Raw genomic sequence first — 21,144 nt, forward strand, 5'->3', positions numbered from 1 at the left:
GACAATGTCGTACAAAGGAAACCAAACAATGCCACATGCGGATTGCGGAAGGCATAGCGCTCTCCCCCAAATGATGCTGTTTGAGTTGAAAGCATTATTCACTCCCAGGTGGTCTGTTCTGAGCGCAGACGAAAGCGGCAAACGACGCGTAATGTCCGCGACAACTTTCGGCCAGGGGAGCAGAAAGTAGAAGAAAGAAGCGGGACGTCTTCGCGCGCAAACGTGGACGCGCATTTGACACTAAATCCGCTAGATTAGCCAAGGCAAACCGAGGAAGGATGAACGCCTCGACGCGTGGACAATTTAAAGGTATCTGCGACATGACTTGGCTCTTAGTAAGAACTTTTTAAGGATTTTTACTCTTTGAAACAGTTTGAAGGAAATTTGCTGTAGTAATACTTGTATTTTGATACAAGAAAGGAACCCCACTGGGTCGCCCTGAAAAGGAACAACAACAACAACAACGGCCGGGACACGTACTGCTTTTCACAAAATTACATGTATTGTTCGAGTGGGTGTTTAGAACGTTGCGAATTCCGGAGAATTGACACCATTTGTGGGTGCCACGACTGACCCACAATGTCCTAAATAATGCTGAATTCTCTGGACGGGTCAGTCGAGAGTTTTAGGCTAAGCTAGGTTTGGACCAATATCAAGCTGTGGCAACCCGTTAGACTTTTTTTTTTTGACCAAGTCTCCATTAACAAAACACGAGGAAAAACCTTCATTGAAGCCATTTGTCAGCGAAAAGTACAGATGCGACAACATGTCATTCTTTAACATTCGTAAAATCTTTAAACTGGGGACTGAGAAGAAGAAGAAACAATATGAACATGTCCGAAGAGATGAAAACCCGGAGGAGATATGGAACATTATCGGTGAATTGGGAGATGGAGCCTTTGGGAAAGTCTTCAAGGTAAGCCCTGAAAAACTGCTGACAGTTGTTTTAATGTCACTGTAGTAGTAGTACTGTAATTTAACACCGTGCGTGTCAAATGAGACTTTTTTTTTATACTGTGACCCACCCACTGCTATTATAGTACGTAGTACTTCAAAGTCGTATATAGTATGTGCATAACTGGTCAATACACTTGTGGCTAAAACTCTTTGGGTGACCTTTTATAGCCCGCACTGTATTTTTGTCATGGCACGGTGAAAAAGTGGTTTGTGCCACGGCCGCACAGTTCTGTGGTCGAGGGTTCGAACCCAGGTGGGTCCTAACTGTGTGGAGTTTGCACGTTGAGTAAAGGTTTTCTTTAGGTACTCCAGTTTCCTCCCACACATCCCCAAAAAATCCATGCTAGGCTACATGGACACTCTAAATTGGCTTAGCTATGATTGATTGTCCTTTGTCTCCTCAACCTCATTTTTTTTTGTCTTGAGTTTTGCCATCAACCAAATTTCTCATTCTAATGTGTATTGATTTTCATTTACAACATGAGCTTTCATTTATTATCTTCAGTGGGCTATGTTATAAGCGTGTGAAAAGATGTTATTTTGAATCCAATCTATTATTATCTAATGGGGATGGTTCCAATTCAAAGTGAAGCATTTTCAACATTTTCCATCCTCAGGCTCAGAACAAGCAAACGGGTGTCCTTGCCGCTGCCAAAGTTATCGACACAAAGACCGAAGAAGAATTGGAGGACTACATGGTGGAGATCGACATCCTGGCCTCGTGCGATCACCCCAACATTGTCAAGCTACTCGACGCCTTCTATTTTGAGGGCAAACTTTGGGTAGGTCACTGGTACAAGTCAAGCCTAAAACGGATATTTCCTGCTTTGCATAATAGTTGTAAAATGGTGCATCTGTTATTTCCTTGATGTAATATGCAACATTTGGCCCCGCCTGAGTCTTGCAAGATCTTTAAAGGCATTTCCAGCATTCTGAGGCTCGCCCTTGCTTTACGCTTATCAAGCGCCAATGCCAAAGTTCATGGGATGAATTAAATAGCCTTCAGCTGTTAATCATCAGACAGGTTTACTGTACCAGTCATTTTTATTTCTCACAACACCAAATTTGACATGTGTAACCAATGTTTTGGATTGTGATCATTCCCATTTTGTTCACCATGACTGTGCCCTATGTGTTTTGTATTTTAATTCACAATGTGTAATAATGGGTTTGAAAATCATCCACACTTTGTAAGAGGCAGAACAGGAAACGTGTGGACGCGTGCTTATTTATACATTCGCATATGTCCAACAAAGAAGCTGGTGAGGAAGCCACAGTCCCAGCCCCCCCATCAATGATGCTGCTATTCTGTGGGAGCCATTGTACAAGCACGAAAACAACTGCTGGCTCACAGAAAAACGCGGCAGCGGCGTGCGTGCGTGCTTGCGTGTTGAATGGCCAAGATTGTTTTGAAGCTTGAGTCATTCCATGATTTGTACTGGCTTTGTTTCCATAAGTAGATCAGTCTGCAAAAGCTCCTCAATCTTGGAATGTCTTTAAACCCCAGTGAAAAGTTGACGGCTACGCTAACGATGAGTTTTGAACACGCACTGACTTACTTTCACTAAAAGTGTCGTGCCGAAAGGAAAATGGCAATTTTCCGTGTTGTAACGGACACGTGAGCTATGTAAGCGTTGGCTAATATTGCACAAATGAGCTGCGGACTCCATGTCACGTTTGGATTTTGCAGCGATGCTAAAAGGCTGGCCCGGTTTAAGATAAATAGAAAATATCCAACTCGCCACATTCCCACGACTGTAGTGCCTGTGGCCATAGAAACTGTAATCCTATTTACAGCAGAAAGAAAGCCTATCATAAGAGGTCTAGCTAGTAGCTAGCTATGTGACACCGTTAGCAAGCACAATGTAAGCCCAACTGGGCCAATCCTCTTACGGCAACAGCCCTATTCAAAGATTCCAAATGACTTTTAGGAGCTCAAAGTCCTCCCTTGCTTCATGTGGGCAAACTTTATGCTTTAATCCTCTTCACACGTGAGTTTCCGTCAAGAATAATTAGCAATTCCATTCGATGCTCAAAACCAGGGGTGCTCAAAACTACTACTTTTCAAGGGGCCAACGATCTACCCTTTCTTTTCTGGGTCAAAGCTCAGCATTTATGTATGCTGATGCCAGTAAGGACCCAAAGTAGCGTGGCCAAGTAGTAATCATGCTTGGACTCGCGGTGGCGCTGTTTCTCAGATCAAGTCTCATTTAACATTTGATTGGGCGTATTTATTTTTTACTGGATCAAATCTTACTGTCATGCGATCTACTAATCAATGGTCATTAGCCGTTCCATTTTTTTTTTTTACTAAAACTAACAGTTTTTTTGGTTTATGTATATTTTTTAAAATAGATTCTGATTGAGTTCTGTGCAGGAGGTGCCGTAGATGCCATCATGTTAGGTGAGCACACGTTCTACCGACACCATGCCCATCTGTAGAGCATTTCTTCATTTGATCTCCATAAATCTCTTTATGTTTTTGGCGTTGACAGAACTGGAGAGGGCCCTGACCGAGCCCCAGATTAAGGTGGTTTGCCGACAGACTCTACAGGCCCTGGTCTACCTCCACGACATTAAAATTATCCACCGAGACCTAAAGGCGGGTAACATCCTGCTCACTCTGGGTGGCGATGTTAAACTGGGTGAGAAGTGGTCAAATCTTGTTACCTTATCGTTGTCGTTTGCTCAGTCAAAGCCTCTTTCAATTTCTTTTTTATTTTTTTACTTGTGCCGATTTTAACATGCAAAGTTACAAATAATGACTGAGCTAAGATCTCTCTATTGTTGTATTCCAGCTGACTTTGGTGTGTCTGCTAGAAACACCAAAACACTGCAGAGGAGGGACTCCTTCATTGGGACACCCTATTGGTAGGTATAGAAAGGAGGAGGCGGCGGAGTACACCCTCGACTGGTTACCAGCCAATCACTGGCCTCATATACACAAACAACTTTTCACACTCACATTTTGGAGCGTCTAATTAGCCTGCCACATGACGTTTTGGGATTTAGGAGGAACTCGGAAATAACCACTTGTCCACCGTACTGTCACGAACACACGACTAGTCACTTTGCCTTGTTTAACTCTCAAAAGAACACATTTTCTCACACACCAGCCTGTAGACAATACACCAACAATAACGGGCGTGTTCATATATAAAGACACTTTTTCCCCCCTTCTAATCTTTGCCCATTTTACTGTTTTCATTCCAGGATGGCCCCCGAAGTGGTGATGTGCGAGACATCCAAGGACCGTCCGTACGACTACAAAGCCGATATCTGGTCACTCGGCGTCACTCTGATCGAGCTGGCACAAATTGAGCCGCCCAATCACGAGATGAACCCGATGAGAGTCCTTCTGAAAATAGCCAAGGCTGACCCGCCTACGCTCATGCAGCCATCGCGCTGGTCAGTCGCTCTCTTTACAAAAAATGTAGCCAAGAATTTGTTTTTTTCTTGTTGTTGTTTTTAGCAAAAGTTGTTGTATCCTTTCAGGTCCCCAGAATTCAGTGATTTCTTAAAGCGTTGTTTGGACAAAAATGTGGACAACAGATGGAACGCAGCACAACTTTTACAGGTGCCCCTCCCCAAATGAGCACTTATTAGTTCATAACAAGCCTCTTGTGTGGCCCATTTAGGCAGCAGAACTAAAAAAAATATATAAGAAAATGTGAGCCTAAAGCACAGCACCTCCAATAATAGCTATCTTTGTCATTTGGAAAATAAACATCTAATGGACTGTAGGGTTACATAAGAGATGACTTGCATTCTCTTATACAGATAGAAATGAGCCCAAGTCATTTCATTTGTCGACCATTTTTCTGTTTTTGTGTGCAGCATTCGTTTGTGTCCAGTGTGGCAGACTGCAAACCTCTGAGGGAGATCATCGCCGAGGCCAAAGCCGAGGTCACGGAGGAGATCGAAGAGCACAAAGAGGAAGAGGAAGAAGAGGAAATCGAAGTCAATATGGTTTGTCAACCTGCGTTTCCACGATAAATGTCACACATTTGTTTCAAGGCTATTTCGTATCCTGGCTGTTGTTCTCGAGCTACTCTTAAACAAGCCTTGAGTTACTAAGTCGATTCTCAAAAAGCTTCTGGCCACTTTCTATGTACAGTCCGACCGCTACTTCCAATGTTAATTGCTTCCAGGAGTGCTTTTACAACTTGGAAGTGGAGCCGCATTTTGCATTTAAATGCTCAAATTGGTTCCACCCTCCTCCGTTTACTATTAACAAAACCAAGGGTGGGCAAACTATTCCACTGTGGGACACCCGTAGTGTGTGCGGGGGTGCTTTCCTTCTAACCTGTTAAGAGGAACGCTTTGCACAAATATTGTGTGTCGCAAGTGCAATCAGTGGATTGGCGTCAGGTGCTGCTTGTTACAGCCCATCCCCCGCTGCTTCAACTCGGTCTGTGTTGGATCGGTTTGGGGGAAAAAAGCTACACCCACAGCGGTTCTCCAGGAACGCTTTCCCCACCCCCGAACCAAAGCCTTTAGAAATGCACCAAACCTCCGCCATCTTGTATGAAAGATATGTCAAACACTAGAAAATAATTCATTTCAATATTTTTTTTCTAAAAGGAACACCAAAGCTGAATATTACATATGTCAAAGCACCACTTGTATTTGTAAAAGCAAATCCTCCAACAGGGCCACAAACGAGCGGCCTCCGACGTCAGCGTGGTCAGCTCCGAGGAGGACAAAATTCCACTCTCGCCCGGCATCTTGGAATCCGTCCCCGAGAAGAGTGAACGTCAGCCCGTGGCCGTGCCCGACGAGATCCCCGCGCCCGAGCGCGTGTCGGTCTCTGAAGAAAAGCAGAAGGTGCCCGCGGACGGAGAGCAAATGGAGAAGCTGGAGAGAGCCTCCGCCAATCAAAAGGAAGCAAATGCCAACGAGGCTCCGGCCAATCCGGAGCCCGCCGGCGAGACTCCTAACGACGTGGCCAAAGACTCGGACCGGACCGGCGAAGTCACCTTACCAAATCAGAAGGAAGTTCCCTCCAAAGAAGAAGGTGGAGAGAAGAAGTCTCCAGTAAAGAATGATAGCCCGAACGAGAAGAAGGTGAAAGACGATAATTCCGACTGTGGTAGGAGCTCCGCTGCAGATAATAGCAGTCTGGACCTGAATCTGTCCATCTCAAGTTTCCTCTCCAAATCAAAAGAGCCCGGATCGGTTTCTATTCAGGTATTAAAGGGCACACATTTAAGACGAGCAAACGTTGTCCAAATGTTGAAGACCAAGTCTTGTTTCCTAAGGAGACTAAGCGTCAAAAGAAGACCTTGAAAAAGACACGCAAATTCATTGTGGACGGGGTGGAAGTCAGCGTCACCACCTCCAAAATCATTACGGACAACGACACCAAGAACGAGGAGATGCGATTCTTGAGGTACGTTCAAGTTTCAAAGAGCCTCCCGGCACAATAAATGTTCCTCTGACTGAGAAACTCTCCCGTCTTCCGGCCGAGCAGACGCCAAGAACTCCGGGAACTGCGTTTGTTGCAGAAGGAAGAGCAGCGGGCCCAGCAGCAGCTCAGCAATAAGCTGCACCAGCAGAAAGATCAGATTTTCCGTCGCTTTGAGCAGGAGACCGCAGTAAGTTCCTAGTCTTTAGCCCCTCCATTTTGCCTGAAATTGAACTACAGTCTTTTGATTTCCTCTTCTCATGCTTTAACATTTTTGTCCACGCGAACTAATCCTGCGTACTTTCAGAGCAAGAAGCGTCAATACGACCAGGAGGTGGAAAACCTGGAGAGGCAGCAGAAGCAGACCATCGAAAGGCTGGAACTGGAACACACCAACCGACTGAGGGAGGAAGCCAAGCGCATCAAATCGGAGCAAGACAAAGAGTTGTCCAAGTACCAAAACATGCTGAAAAACCGCAAAAAGGAGGTCAGTCACGTCACTCCGCTTCTTTTGGCCACTTTTACGAGTGGTTAGCGGCCGCTAAAAAACACCCGCCTCGATATTTTTGTATTTTAAAGCCATGGACATCATGGCAGCATGAAGCGAAATCTAAAGACTTTTGTGCATTGACAGGAGCAAGAGTTTCTTCAGAAGCAGCAGCAAGATCTGGACAGCGCGCTGAAGAAAATAATCCAGCAGCACAAACACGAGCTGGCCACCATTGAAAGAGAGTGCCTCAACCACAAGCAGCAGCTTCTCAGAGGTAATCAACATCACTTTCAAGGTCCTGATTTATTTTTCATGACATTGTTGCAAAAAGGTTTCGGCGTATTGGATCGATTCTTTATACACGTGTATTTTGGTGGAGGTAAACAATACAGTGGTTGCACTTCCACCTCTAACCACTAGTAGCCAATTCCTTCAACTTCTACTATATTGTCAGTGGGGGGTCTCATGCCTTTTTAATTTACACGTGTGTGTGTTTCTGCGCACAGCTAGGGAGGCAGCCATGTGGGAGCTGGAAGAGCGCCACCTGCAGGAGAAGCATCAGCTGTTCAAGCAGCAGCTCAAAGACCAGTACTTCATGCAAAGACATCAGCTTCTGAAAAGACACGAAAAGGTGCCAATGTTCTTGTGACTGACTGTCACACTTGGCCATTTTGATCTAGATCTCGGTTGTACTTGATTCAGGCTCGCTACCACAACAACACGTGCTGTGCTCTTTTTCATAACTCTGAGCGTCTTAATAACGTCTAAAATATGGTCTGTGGTGACTTTTTTCAGGAGATGGAGCAAATGCAGCGCTACAACCAACGACTGATCGAAGAGTTGAAGAACAAGCAAGCTCAGGAACGAGCGCGACTGCCCAAGATTCAGCGCAGCGATGCCAAGACGCGCATGGCCATGTTCAAAAAAAGTCTCCGCATTACGGCGGCTGCCATGAGCCCAGAGCAGGAAAGAGAGAAAATTAAACAGGTAGCTAACAGCAAAACTACAATTGGCGGCTGCAAAAAAGAATGCCATGTCGCTCAGCCTCTCTGTTACTCAAAGAAATCATTTTATGGGCAAGTTACTTGGTTCTTAAACTTGTCTGCCGTACATTAGAAAGCTATCCTTTTTGTGTTTTAGTTTGGCGCACAAGAGGAAAAGCGGCAAAAGAACGAGCGACTACAGCAGCAGCAGAAACACGAGAATCAGATGAGAGACTTGCAACTCCAGTGCGACGCCAACATTCGAGAGCTGCAGCAGCTGCAGGTGCCCCCATTTCTCCTTTTTTTTCCCCCTCTGTGAAAATCCAAGTAACGCTCCGTACAACCACCACAGAATGAAAAGTGCCACCTGCTGATTGAACACGAAACGCAGAAGCTGAAGGAGCTGGACGAGGAGCACAGTCTGGAACTCAAAGAGTGGAGGGAAAAACTGAGGCCCAGAAAGAAGGTAAAAACTATTTGAGGCCTCCAAATTGAGCCAAATAGGGACATGTTGGATTCTGCGTTTTTGATCCTATTTTGAGAAATCCCCAAAAAGATGAGGATCATTTCTTGACTGTTGTTTTTCCAGGCCCTGGAAGAAGAGTTTGCCAGGAAGCTGCAGGAACAGGAAATGTTTTTTAAGATGAGCGGAGAGTCAGAGTGCCTGAACCCGTCGGCGCAGAGCCGCATTTCCAAGTTCTACCCCATCCCCAGCGTCCAATCCACCGGCTTCTAGAGCAAGCAGATGGGATGGTGTGCCTTTCTTCTTCTCCTGGGCCATTTTTTTTCTCATTCCGTTGCCGTTTCCCCCATCTAGCTCCTCAGAGGCGTCCTGCCTGGTGCATTGGCTGACCTCCTCGTGGAATGCAAGTGTACAGTCCAGTGCCTGCACAATTGGAGGTTGCCAGTATACATGGTATGTTTTTTTTTCTGCACAATTGCAATGGGATATCCACTCCAGCCTTTTCTAATGGCTACACTTTGGGAAATGGAACTTGTATCCCTTTCTCTCTTTCTTAAAATGTAAATTATGGTGTAACAAATTTTTCTTTCAATCTCTTTTGAGAATCTAGCAGTTAAAGGCTGGTGCCTTTTGTTGTTGTTGTTGTTATAGAGCAGTGGAGCTGTAAACTTCATTTTTCTTCTGATTATACTTAAAAAAAAAAGATGTGATGTGTAGTGTCCAATAAATGATAGCAGCACTCTAATGTTTAGTCATGAATCAGCATTTTAATGACCAGAAAGACAGTCAGCATTTTCCCATTATTCAGTCATGGGTAAGAAATAAGACAAATGTATGATTTGATCATAATGATGTGACATTTTGTCCTTTCTTAATGATCCCCCACAGAAAGCATTTGAGTGAAAGTGTGTCCCGACAGGCTTAATAACTTTGGAAAGGCTATTTGAGGAAGACTTTTGGTGGCTTTACAAATCCTGAATGTGAAATTGTTTCATTATTCAAAGGAACAGAAGGTGAGGAGCTCTTTGTGTTTTGAAGACATACTTCTATTTGCAGGCCTGACTGGTTGCGCTTTTGTTTGGTTTTATCTATCAACTCATTTCCTCTTATCTTTCTTATCAAGTCTTAGTGAAGGTACTTGATTGTATAGCAGCACGTTTGTGGCCATTTTTACAGTGACATAACTCCGTAGCACTCCTGTTAAGTAAAAGCTGCACGTGATTTTCTTCTCAATGTCCATTTTAATCATTTATATCAAAATAATGCCATTCCAACAAATAGTTTCAGGTGACCTTATGTCGTGTAGCTTTTCTTTTTTTTCCCTCTGTAAATAAAGTTTCGCCTGTAGCGCCGAGATTGTGCTTAATTTTGATTCTGTCCGTCTACTCTATATTACAGTGAATAAAAGTGCAACAGCATAGTTTGAGCTAAAAAGTTTCAAGCTAAATTCCCTATCACATCCGTTAAAATATGAACACGCTCTGAATATGAGGACTGCACTTGGCGTCTAAAACTACACTTGTTTTGAAATCCAGATTCAGTATGATGATTGACGCATAAGCAGAAGCAGAAAATGTCCCATGAGATTTTTGTCCCAATATCGGGCGGGGCGGCGTCTGTCGTGGCTCAGACGCCAGCAAGCCTCCTTGCTCTCCTGGAAAATGCAGAGTAATCTGAAAATAAAAGCTTGAATTAGTCGCAAAGTATAACAAATAAATATTTGTAGGCAATGTGCATTAACTTGTTTATAGGACGGAAAGGTGAAATGAGATGTAGCGCAATGTATTTGGTTTGTAGCGTTCACTAAATTCAAGTGTCAGACTAACAGATAATTGGATATTTGTGTCCCGGATGAACAAAACAAAATCATGCTGATCACTGACCTATTTCTCCTGTAGGCCCTGGAGAACCACGCTCACCTGAAGCCAAACAAACACAATCATTTAGGCCCCATAGCAATTGAGATTAGTCGGTTTAAAAGTGCGCCTTGTCACACTCGAGCCTTGATTTAGCAACTTTTCAAATGATACCTAGTAGACAATAGTGTGACATTTTCTGGAGGAAAGTCCCTGATTGTTTTTCAGGATGAAGTAATGCCTTCTTCTTGGGGGCTACAATCAGTTGACTTCTAAAAGTCTGCCATTGCCCCGCCATGACTGTTCCTACCTCTGTCTCCTTTTGGCCCTGGGAATCCCATTTCCCCTTTTTGTCCGGGTCTTCCCGGTGCTCCAACAATGGCACCGTGAGCTGTAGGAACAACGGTTAGCTGGCTCAGTTCTACCTCTTCATACCATTCAGTTCTTTCTCAATACGCCAGCAAAAGAATTGTTTTACCTCGCACAAATTCCACGATCTCGGTGACGTTATCTCTGGAGCCGAAAAGGCGACTGTATCCGGGGGGCCCCTGGGGCCCGGGGAGTCCCGGTGGCCCTGGAACTGCGCGTTGATAGTCGCCGATCAGACCACGTGCTAGAAAAACACATCACGGCCATGTATGAATCCATTTCACTGCGGTTGCACCATAATTAGCTGAAATTGGCGTCTTACACTGGAGGTATTGCACCAAATGCGTGTAGTTGCCATTTGAAGCATATCCGTTACTTTGGCCAGGAGGACCGGGTGGACCTTGTGGGCCTTGGAACACGTGGCTGGTGTAGTCTCGGATGATGTCACGTAACACGCCATGATCTGCCGCCAATCAGAGACTTGCTTTAGTGGCATGAAGTCTTTTGCTCTTTCTTTTTCAAAGTCAGTGACTTACTTCTTATGTACTCCACCACATCAGTTGCATTTCCCTGAGAACCGTACCAACGGGTGGAGCCCGGAGGTCCCGGGGGTCCCGGTGGTCCTCTGGAAGACCCGCCACGCCCGTACGGATCCCTTCCGGAGTCATACAGCAGACCTTGGGCTGAGGGTTTAGCGCCGTGATGTTAATCTTTGTGTTATGCTGATCAAAAGTCTCCTCTTGCTCTAATCTCCAGCATCGTGGCCAGAGTTTACTCACATTTGATGTACTCCACCACATCCACGACGTTATCTTGAGTGCCGAACCACTGGCTGCGTCCGGGACTTCCCGGGGGACCGGGAGGTCCCTGAGGGCCTCGTGCATCGCCGCCCGACTCCCTCGCCACATCCCGGAGGAGGCCGTGGGCTGCGTGCCCATGAAAACCACACTAGTTTCAGTACTCGGGTCTTGTCAGGGTTGCGTTATCACCTACTCTTAATATAATCGGTTATTCTGATGGCCATATTGGAATAGTCTCCAGTATCCACGTTCCAGTTCCTTCCACCAGATAGACCCGAATCCCCCTTCTCTCCTGGGGGTCCCGGGGGGCCCGGCGGACCAGGTATGCCTCTCGTTCTGCCACCTTAAGACACGGAAACATTCCCAGAGAAGGGTTTTGGCTTCAAAAGTATTTGTGCGAAGCCCCTGCTGACATGTTGTCGTCTACCTGATCCAATTGTTTCACTGTGGCTGTAGGAAATCTCCGAGACGGGACCAGGTGGACCTACGGGTCCAGGAGGGCCGGGTGGACCTTGAAGACCTCTACCGGCGAAACCTTTCAAAGGTGGGATTACATTGGCGCTCAGTACGAGCTTGTAATTGTGGCGTGGTAGGCCGGGATGCTAATTCTCCACTCAAACTCACTTCTCATGTATTCTTGGAAATCCGAGCTCATGTAGTTTCCATTTCCCGGTGGTCCAGGTGGACCGGGGACACCAGGTGGCCCCTGAGGTCCAACGGCCGTATGATGCTCACCTGATTGGGCATGAAAAAAAATAAGGGTCCGTTGCAAGAGAAAGAGCAATTGATGAAATGATATTTTCTCTTACTTGACGAGCCGCTTCCATGTCCGGACACTCCCACCATGCCCCTCTCTTTTGACACAAATCCCCAACAGTTAGAAATAATAATATGCACCACAAGATTTTGTAGAGAACAGGGCTTGTTTCATTGTACCTTTCATCAAACCGAGGGCACGTTCAGCCACCTCCTGCATGCTAAATCGGTAGCTCCCGTGACCCGGCGCCCCAGCGGGTCCTGGTGGACCGGGAGGACCGGCCACATATCTTCTCACGTCCTCTCCTGCAAAAACCAAAAAATGGACACCCAGGCGTTGGGCGTGTTCCATTTCACCGGCTTTCCCGAGTCGTTGAATAAGACCTACGCTGCAAAAGGGCCACCAGTCCGTCCACAGAAATGGAAGCACTTTGAGAACCGCCGCCACCACCGCCGCTGACCGATCCGGAAGCCCCAGCGAATCCTCTGCCCTGACCTGAACCAGAGGACAACACGGACGATGGCGGTAAGGAAACCTTTTGTTTACAGTCATTGAAGTGCAATGGCGTGTACCTACTTTGCAGATATGCGACCACCCTGTTGGCCACGTCATCCACCAAAGCGGTGCCCGTCACCGCCGAGACACCCGGAGCTCCAGGGGGACCCGGAGGTCCTACCAAGTACTGCTTGAGGTTACCATCTGGATGTCCAAACAAATGCAGGTACAGTAACAGTAATGAGGATGGAGTCAGTACTACAAGGTAGCAATACATGGAAATGAATGGCTACATCTCACTCTGAATGTACTGGCCCATTTCACTGGAACCCGATGCACGCCAATCTCCCCCAGGTGCACCCGGTGGCCCGGGAGGTCCGGGTGGTCCTCGTCTGGATGTGCCCCCTGGTGCCACCAAACCAGCATTAGTCCAAAAAAGTGTCGGGTTTAGTGAGGTACTTTAACATTTTAACTAACGGGCCAAAAACACACTACAATCATTCAATGACATACATTCTAGTGGATAGAAGAGTGGGGAATAATCTTACCAACGGCAACTCCAGAGAATCCTGAATCACCTGTGGAAAAGTTTAAGATGAGTTAGTTCACTGGCACAATATTTGCATGTTTTCTTTATATCTTCAAGAAATTGTCCAAGTGCCCAGAAAAACTCTTTGAGGTCGGTCGGGGTGACTCGTATTGTAGTACCTGGTTCTCCCGGAACTCCTGGCAAACCCGGCTGACCTGCTTCTCCTGAAACAAACAGAATTCATTTTGCACGGTTCGGGAGTCAAGAGTGGTCATTTGCATGTTCATACCTCGGTAACCTCGAAGTCCTTGGTCACCTAATCAGGATGAGAAGAAACATATCAAAATGGCCATTTCTCAATTTCACTTCTGAGTCAAGAACAACAAATCATGAAACGCTCTTAATGTGACATGAAAATACCTCAGTCTGATCTGGCCATGTACAAATGGAAAACTCTGACGAAGATAGCTTACCCTTTGGACCCTGAGGTCCAGGAGATCCTGCTGGTCCCGGCGGTCCAGCAAAGAATGTTTCTGCGAGAGGGAACAAAAAAGATGGGCCATTCAGTGTGATCAGCTTCACATATTTTTCTTCACAGATGAAAATTCCCAAATCCTTCACCCACCAGATGAAGGCACAAAGTTGCCAGGTTCTCCTTTGGGCCCCGTGGGTCCAGGGAATCCAGTACCTGTAAATCAACGTTGAAGTTAATAGTAACAGAAAATATACCCATCTTTACCAATCTGGCTATACCTGGATCTCCAGGGGGACCTCTACGCCCAGGAGGACCTTGTCTTGCCTCACCTAACAAAAAAGGATCATCAAAAAGGCCTCTTTTCTTGGAGGAATCCGACTTTGGAACTCGCAACCTACCTGCGGGACCTTGGGGACCCGGAACACCCGGCGGGCCCGGAGGTCCAGGCGGGCCAACGTATCTGGCCGATGAAGACGAACCTGTTTGAAAAGAATGACTGCTGTATCAAAGGACTTGTTACAAATGATAGGACAACGATTTTTGGACCACCAATGAAACGATAGTGCCACTTACTACTAGTTCGAGTTGCGCTGACACTTTGTGAACTGCTGGCACTGATGGCAGCTTCTCCCCTCTCGCCTTTCTCTCCTCGCTGACCATCTCGTCCTTGAAAAAGATCACGTGGGGGTGATGGAGACGAGAGAATAGTGCCCTGACCCCCACAATGGATCTGTTCCTATTTAAAAGCACCGACCTGATGAGCCGGGAACTCCAGGAGGACCTGGAGGTCCACTGGGTCCTGGCGGCCCGGGCACGGCCACCCTTCCGGAGCCAGCTACGATCCAAAAAATTGGACGGATGTGAAAAGGATTTCCAATTTCTCGCGGTTCATTTTCCGTGGGAAAGTCTTACCTGAGGAGATGACTGATCCAGCTGCCCCCATTTCACCTGACAAGGAGTTCATTTTTTCAAGAAAATTCTGACAGCAATCGCTTTTTTAAATGAAAACAAATAGCACGGAACTAACGAAAAACAGGCAGCAACCAAGATAACAACCAATTCTGCCACAAGCCTGTGTTTGATTTTTTTGAAGCCAATTTTTTGTGTACCTTTTGCACCTGGCTGTCCTGGAATTCCAGCAATACCTGCAGAAAGGAATCGTGGTCATTTATCCAATTGCAATTCTGAATACGTAGGGGTCCACTTATTCATCATTGCATAGTTTCCCCACCTGGAGATCCTTGAATACCTTGAGCACCTACAAAAAACGTCATATCAAATTGAAAGTGCGATCGGAAACCCATGAATCGGACCACGTACCTGGACGACCATCAAGTCCTGGAGGTCCTGGAGGTCCGGGTGGTCCTCTCACACCAGTACTTTCCACGTAAGTGGCATCAGATGTACCATAACCTGCCGTTCCCTTGGATCCCTTTTGTCCATCTCTTCCAGGTTCCCCTTTTGGATCACATCAGACTCAAAAAGTCACCATTTTTTTATCTTTTATATCTTAGCAGATATTATACTTGTTGGAGACGCACCTGGGGGGCCACGTAGTCCCCTCTCTCCCGCGGCGCCATTGATTCCCGGCAAGCCTGATGTTCCTAATATGCCAGATATCAGATCATTTATTTACCTATCAGATGCACGTCGTTCATAGCAGTAAAGCAAGATTCTGGGAGTGGACGTAGCGCCGTATACAAAAGCAGTGGCAAAGTATTGCTTAAGCGTAAACCTTTTTGTCCTGGGAATCCCCGATCGCCCTGGGATCCCTTTGTTCCGGCGGCACCTGTCGGGAAAAAAAAAAACGACACTCCTCATTTTTGACCTTTTATACATTGGCAAAGACCAAAATGTATCTCAGGATGGGTGAAGCCGCTGACATTGACCACTGACCTCTTTGCCCCGCTTGTCCGGGAGCTCCAGATGATCCCGGATTACCGTTGGATCCTGTCCAAAATGGCTTCCAATGTCAAAGACGCAACGCCTTTGTTAAATGTGCTGAGCCTTTGCGAAGCCACGTTTACCCTTTTCTCCTTTGGTTCCGTAGCTGGGCAGTCCGGGATTTCCTTGGGGACCCGTTTGGCCATCCATGCCCTTCTGACCTGGATATCCCTGAGAACCTTGATCACCTACAATAGGGTAAGACCTCCTGTATGTCTGTTTTTCCCTGTGTTCTCTTTAATCAAATGCTTTTGACCACAATACAACAAGTGGAACTTCTATTGGACTTGAGGTGTTCCGAAGAGTACCTTTTGGACCCCTGGGTCCTTCAGTTCCTGGGTTGCCCACCCGCCCAGCAGGACCTGAAAAATGATTCCCTTTATCAAGAAGAGTGCCATACTAACACGGCATGCGTCTAAGTTGCAAAAGTGAGACGATCTGGTGATGTCAATTCGGGAGCAAAGTTCCTACCTGGTAGGCCAGGGAATCCAGCATCGCCTAGAAGAAAAGTTCTCTACTAAATAACCAGTTCATTTTCAATCTTAGTGGAAGTCCATCAACTAATTTAAGGTTTACCTTGAAGCCCAAGTACACCCGGATCCCCTGTGAAGAAATCGTGATAGTCGTGATGCATCTACCAAAAAACAACCTCTTTTTTGTAGATTCGAAAACAAACCTTTTGTCCCAGAGTCCCCTTTGGCTCCTTTCAGCGCGTCTGCAAATAATCCAGCGGTTAAGTTCACAGAAGGCGACAACCCGACGATCCCGTCCCCACATTTCCAACCTCTGAAGGCATCGGAGCGCAGTTCGGCTCGAACCAGCTGTTGGACGCTTCTCTGGAAGTCCTCGGAGCTGCGGGAGGCGCCGATTCCGTTATCCGTGTGGCTCCACCCGGAATAGCTCCTGTCCACGTGTTTGGAATCCAGGGGATCCAGCAGGTTGACCCCCGAAGAGGCGGAGAGACGACCGGTCCTGGCCGAGGCGCTGCCGATGCCGCCCATGGCCTCCAGGGCTTCCACTCGCTTCTTCAGACGTTTGACCTCCTCGCCTGAAGGGTCAGAGGACATTGGCCAGAAATGCAGGCCTGTTTCTTTAGGGTTAAGCCATGTTGCTCCCTACTCAGAGCGATGAGTCCGAAGAGAAGACCCAGAAGGAGGAGGAGCCCCAGCAGGATGCCCAGGAGCCACTTCCACCAACTGCAGCGGCAGCATCGGCTCAGGCCCAAACAAGGGCCGTCGTAGCAGGCGTCTGGAGGGGAAAGCAGACCCCCAAAAAGTTCTCTTCATTCATTGCCTGACCATATCGTTCAAATTCCTGTCCATTATTTACGGATTTTCATTCTTCACACTTGTTTCCCTACAGTTTGGTACCACAAAAGTCAACATTTACCGTACCTGCGCAGCCAACTTTGTCTTTGGAGCTAAATTTCAGGCCTGGAGCTGTGGGCAGTAAAACAACAGATGAACGGATGTCAACGTAAACGGTTTGAGATGTTCCGCCGCACCTTTAGCCTCCCTTTCTTCGTACACCAGGCTCGTCGTAAGCTTTTGTTTCTCCCTCGTCAGCGAATCGTCCGAGTAGACTGCTGTAAGGGGAAGACGTCACGCAAACGCCGCGGAAAGCATGCCCGGGGTCGCCGCGTTGGGTTGTTCCGCCTCGCCAACCTACCAGAAGACATGGTTGAAGTGGCGGGAGCCGCGGACGTAAAATGTTTGCCCGTGTCTTTGCTCATGATCAGACGCTCCGTCTCCTTCTTCACAGGCGTGTTGTCCTTTTCGATCATGGTGAACTTGGACTCTTTGACCAAAGTCTCCTCCGTCATAGGACTACTGGGACGTGCTGCGTGCGGCAAAGTCCACCATGATTGTGGATGTCCAACCACATTTTCGTAAAAGCTTTAAGGCATTTTATTACCTGTGATTGTGCTGATTCCAGGAGAAGAAACATTTTTCTGCACACCATAAACTAAAAAAAGAGGGATAAATCATTCCAAATTAGTATAGAAGTTCACTGCGCCAGACAAAAACGTACCTATTGGCGCAGTGGTCGCAACGGGAGAGTGGAGGGCAGCACTGCTGGTGCTGACCAGGTTATTCTGAACGCCGTAGACTGGCACTACGGAAACAAGCAAACACGCGTCGTTACGAAGAACCGGGACCGTCTGAAGGACAAAGACTCACCGGTGCTGTTGACGGAAACCCCGCCGTGCAACGGGGAAGAGCTGAAGGCCATGTTGTTCTGAATGCCTCCTCCTGTGCCTCCTCCCATGCCTCTTCCTCCACCTAGGCCTACCCCTACCCCTCCGCCACCACCTCCACCTTGTTGGGTGACTATGAAGAACAGATCCAAAGACTGAATACTAACCAGCGAGTCACATCCGGCCCAACAATGAGATGTGATCTGACTGACCCGTGTGGTAGCTGGTCGAGGTGGCGGTGAGCTTGCTGGGTTCGCCACTGTAGCCGTAGCTGCTCTTTACACTGCTAACGTTGGCGGGCCAAGCGCCACCGTAGTAGTCGGGAGTTGCGGACAGACCTATAGTGGGCACACAGATCTTCATGTCAGGACTAAACTAGGAGATGAAAAGCAAAAAGAAGAAAAAATACACCCAAAGTCGTACAGAATGCCAAGATGTGGAATTTGTGGATCACAATAATACTCCACCTGATTTTGAGCTCTCTGTCAAGCCCATCCTGGTCTCCACACTCGTCTTGCTGGGGACAAGAAAGGAGTTGTTGGAGGACACAATGGCGCCGCCACTCTCGGACACCAGCCTGGCGTCTCCGCCGGCCTTCTTGGGGACCATCGACGAAGAGAGGACGGCGCCGGCGCTCTCGGACGTGGTTCTGGTTTCCACGATGGCCTTCTTGGGGATGGGCAGAGAGTTCTGCGTGGCCTGGACGGCGCCGCCGGCGCCGGAGCTCTCGGACTGGCTCCCTCTCAGAAGACGCTTGACGTCCCCCAGCTCCGTCCCTGCCCAAGAAAGCGGGTCGGATCGGAGGGCACGGCTCTTAGTCCAAGACGTGGGTACTCACAACTGGCCGGAGGAGAAGCGTTCTGAAGCCTGGCTCGGATCTCGCTCTCTGAAACAGTGAAACGTGACGTAGGTGAGAAAAATAACACTTGACATTTGAGAAAAGAAAAAGTAGGGCTAGCTAGCATGAAGACTTTGAACTGTTGCGGCTCATTCTGGTGTGTCCCCACTAGAGGGCAGCAGTGAAGACATCTACAAAAACATAACGTTCGAGTTTTGGAAACGGGACTAGAATTAACCCCTCCGAAAGATTCCAAAATCTCCCTGTCCTAATGTCGCCAAAAGTCGATCTTGATGAATTTATGGCTCGTTGGAATGTAAAAAAACTGGGATTTAGTAGCGCTACCACACAGAACTTGAGTGCACACCTCGACTTGGAATTCTCCCTCGTGTGATGGAACTCGACGTGACCTTTGAAGAGCCTGCGATGGAAACAAGATCAACGGCTGAGCCAACCCAAGCTTTTCACCAAACGCTTCAGCGGGACGGACTTTTTTTTTTTTTTTACCATATTCCTTTCTGGAATGTTCTGGAGAGGAGTCCATGCTGGAGCTCTCTGAAACATGGCAACGCATCCAAATTAGACATGTGAGGCTTCTCTTGACGTACTTTTCGACCTCGAAAGACGACTTACCGTCAAACACGTCGTTGTGAGATTCTGTGGTGGTGGTGGTGGTCAAGATCTTCCTCTCCTTCAAAATTGGAGAAGAGGCGACGGCGGACGGCGAACCTCTGCTGCTTTGGCCGAATCCGTCCGAGCTGTAGCCCTTGGACACCCTGGAGAAGCTTACCGTACCCGGACCCCCTTCTCTCTTTTCCTCCACCGTCACAAATCCAGAAGACGTGCCGGAGGAGCCCGATTGGCCCCGGAATCCCGCGGACGAACTCATGAGGCGGCCCGGTGGCCTTTGCCCGGCGAGCTAGCCGAGCGGTTTACTCAAGGAGAAGATCCAATCGGAATTGGTTTGGTCTTAGCGGATGGGGAACGTTGAGCTAGGAGGGGAGGAAACAGAATTGAAAGTTTCATAATGTTACATTTTTTCAAGTCTAAGATTCCACCAAGAACATCATAGCCCAGGGCTGAAAATGACTGATACGCTAGTTATTTGCCCATTTCAAGTCCAAACCAGTACTGACAGACAAACTTAATGACGCTGCTTTCAACGTCAACTTTTTGTTGTTGTCATTTTTGATGATCTTTTAATGTCTGTGCTATCATAGCCTCCATTTTTGTACAAAGTACAACCTATTTTCATTTGGGATCAAGTTGGAGCCATCAATCCGCACTTTCCAAACAAACAAACTCACGTCAATACAAGACTTTTATTCCAAATAAATAAATTGAGACGACGAAGAAGAAGAAAACTCGTATAATTCCTTTAAGGACACATTTCAAGCATTGTAACATCATTTTTAACCATCTAAATATAATGCAATGGGATTTATTTTTTGAAGTGGTTGTCTCCGGGGCAAAGTCTTCTCAGAAGTCGACATGCCAGCCATTCAAATGACAAGTGGGAAGAGGGTGTGGCCTTGTATGCACTCCATAAGCATTTTACCTAAAGAGTTTCACTCCATTGGAGTTGTTTTCAAACATGTTTGCTATTGAAACATGGATTTTGCACACACTAACCTCATGTCATTTTTACACCCACTCACCATTTGCTCATCATCAAGTGATGCAGCCACCAACATCTTTTCCAAAAAAAGTCCACATGGGCTTCATTTTTCATGTGATGACTGACATTCACTCACAATTCTTTCATTTCTACCAAATGTGTCATCAAACCCGAATACTATAAGAGACTGTGCTCTATATTAATCGCATTTTTGTAAAAGTGATCGCTCTCTTTCCAATTTCTAGCATCATCAAGAAAGGCACTCATCATGCAGAAATCCCAATCAGAAAATAACTTCCTATTGAATGGTGAGTCACACACACAAACATATTTTTGAAATATAATTCCAATTAGATTCCATTTTTTTCCAGAAAAAGAAGAGCCTACATTATGCCCTGCTATTTTAAGACTTGCTACGTTCACGGAAAAGTGAGTAAAATGACTCTATTTACCTGCTTCTCCGATGATTTCTCCCCAAACAGAAAAGCAAAGAAAATGTCTCCTTTCAGGGATAAAAGACGCGTGCTCCAAAGATATGCTGTGGTCTCCCTTGCAAATTCCTGCTGATTTGATGTACACTATAAGTTGTGCGACTCTTTCCTCCAGCTGACAAGTCCCAACAAAGTACGCAAAAGGGGGGGCGTCTACTTTAATAATACAGGAAAAATAGCCGCGGGCCAAAATACTCAGGAATACATGTCGCTTTTCACATAGTGAAAGTCACTAAATATTCATTAAATGAATGTTTTCTATGGGCGGATGAGTGGTTTGCACTTTGGCCCCACACCTCAAGGGTCGTGGGTTCGATCCCAGGTGTATGGAGTTTGCCTGTTCTCCCTGGGCTTGTATGGGTTTTCTCTGGGTACGCCCATTTCAGTTTCTAATGGCTTATTTGCAGTCAATTTCATGTTTCATCTCCCACAGAAGAGTGTTGATTTTAGGATCACAATCTAAATGTCCAACTCT

At 46.8% G+C, this 21,144-nt stretch overlaps 2 protein-coding genes across 2 annotated transcripts; one reads left to right on the top strand and one right to left on the bottom strand.

Moving 5' to 3' along the window:
- Positions 1 to 3: 3 nt before the first annotated feature.
- Positions 4 to 9,654, top strand: LOC144197664 (STE20-like serine/threonine-protein kinase). Its single transcript, XM_077718181.1, has 18 exons — positions 4 to 916; positions 1,575 to 1,739; positions 3,313 to 3,361; positions 3,453 to 3,602; positions 3,756 to 3,828; positions 4,171 to 4,365; positions 4,453 to 4,534; positions 4,795 to 4,926; positions 5,611 to 6,147; positions 6,219 to 6,349; positions 6,431 to 6,554; positions 6,672 to 6,851; positions 6,999 to 7,128; positions 7,361 to 7,485; positions 7,650 to 7,841; positions 7,995 to 8,120; positions 8,190 to 8,303; positions 8,427 to 9,654. The coding sequence occupies exons 1-18, from the start codon at positions 767 to 769 to the stop codon at positions 8,571 to 8,573; spliced, it is 2,802 nt and encodes a 933-aa protein (XP_077574307.1). The 5' UTR covers positions 4 to 766; the 3' UTR covers positions 8,574 to 9,654.
- On the bottom strand, positions 8,936 to 20,732 carry LOC144197667 (uncharacterized). The gene is given in 49 exon segments (XM_077718186.1): positions 8,936 to 9,973; positions 10,184 to 10,219; positions 10,467 to 10,547; positions 10,635 to 10,769; positions 10,848 to 10,988; positions 11,062 to 11,208; positions 11,305 to 11,451; positions 11,519 to 11,860; positions 11,950 to 12,060; positions 12,135 to 12,179; positions 12,262 to 12,387; positions 12,470 to 12,577; positions 12,659 to 12,781; positions 12,878 to 12,982; positions 13,126 to 13,155; positions 13,286 to 13,330; positions 13,396 to 13,422; positions 13,580 to 13,639; positions 13,732 to 13,794; positions 13,860 to 13,910; positions 13,980 to 14,060; positions 14,155 to 14,247; positions 14,336 to 14,416; positions 14,494 to 14,529; positions 14,691 to 14,726; positions 14,813 to 14,839; positions 14,902 to 15,039; positions 15,123 to 15,185; positions 15,317 to 15,370; positions 15,478 to 15,531; positions 15,609 to 15,713; positions 15,834 to 15,887; positions 15,997 to 16,023; positions 16,102 to 16,128; positions 16,202 to 16,240; positions 16,310 to 16,573; positions 16,645 to 16,773; positions 16,920 to 16,964; positions 17,030 to 17,110; positions 17,194 to 17,364; positions 17,440 to 17,640; positions 17,706 to 17,855; positions 17,935 to 18,060; positions 18,190 to 18,498; positions 18,561 to 18,608; positions 18,928 to 18,981; positions 19,068 to 19,115; positions 19,194 to 19,552; positions 20,631 to 20,732. Coding segments are annotated over 48 exon segments (4,767 nt in total). The 5' UTR covers positions 19,450 to 19,552; positions 20,631 to 20,732; the 3' UTR covers positions 8,936 to 9,926.
- Between the last annotated feature and the right edge of the window lie 412 nt (positions 20,733 to 21,144).

This window comes from Stigmatopora nigra, chromosome 6 (assembly GCF_051989575.1).
Source record: "Stigmatopora nigra isolate UIUO_SnigA chromosome 6, RoL_Snig_1.1, whole genome shotgun sequence".
NCBI lineage: Eukaryota > Metazoa > Chordata > Actinopteri > Syngnathiformes > Syngnathidae > Stigmatopora > Stigmatopora nigra.

Coding starts and splice junctions, on each gene's coding strand:
- LOC144197664 (XM_077718181.1), top strand. CDS start 767: ATGTCATTCTTTAACATTCGTAAAATCTTTAAACTGGGGACTGAGAAG. Junction 1,740..3,312: donor ATTTTGAGGGCAAACTTTGG/GTAGGTCACTGG, acceptor TTTTTAAAATAG/ATTCTGATTGAGTTCTGTGC. Junction 6,852..6,998: donor TGAAAAACCGCAAAAAGGAG/GTCAGTCACGTC, acceptor GTGCATTGACAG/GAGCAAGAGTTTCTTCAGAA.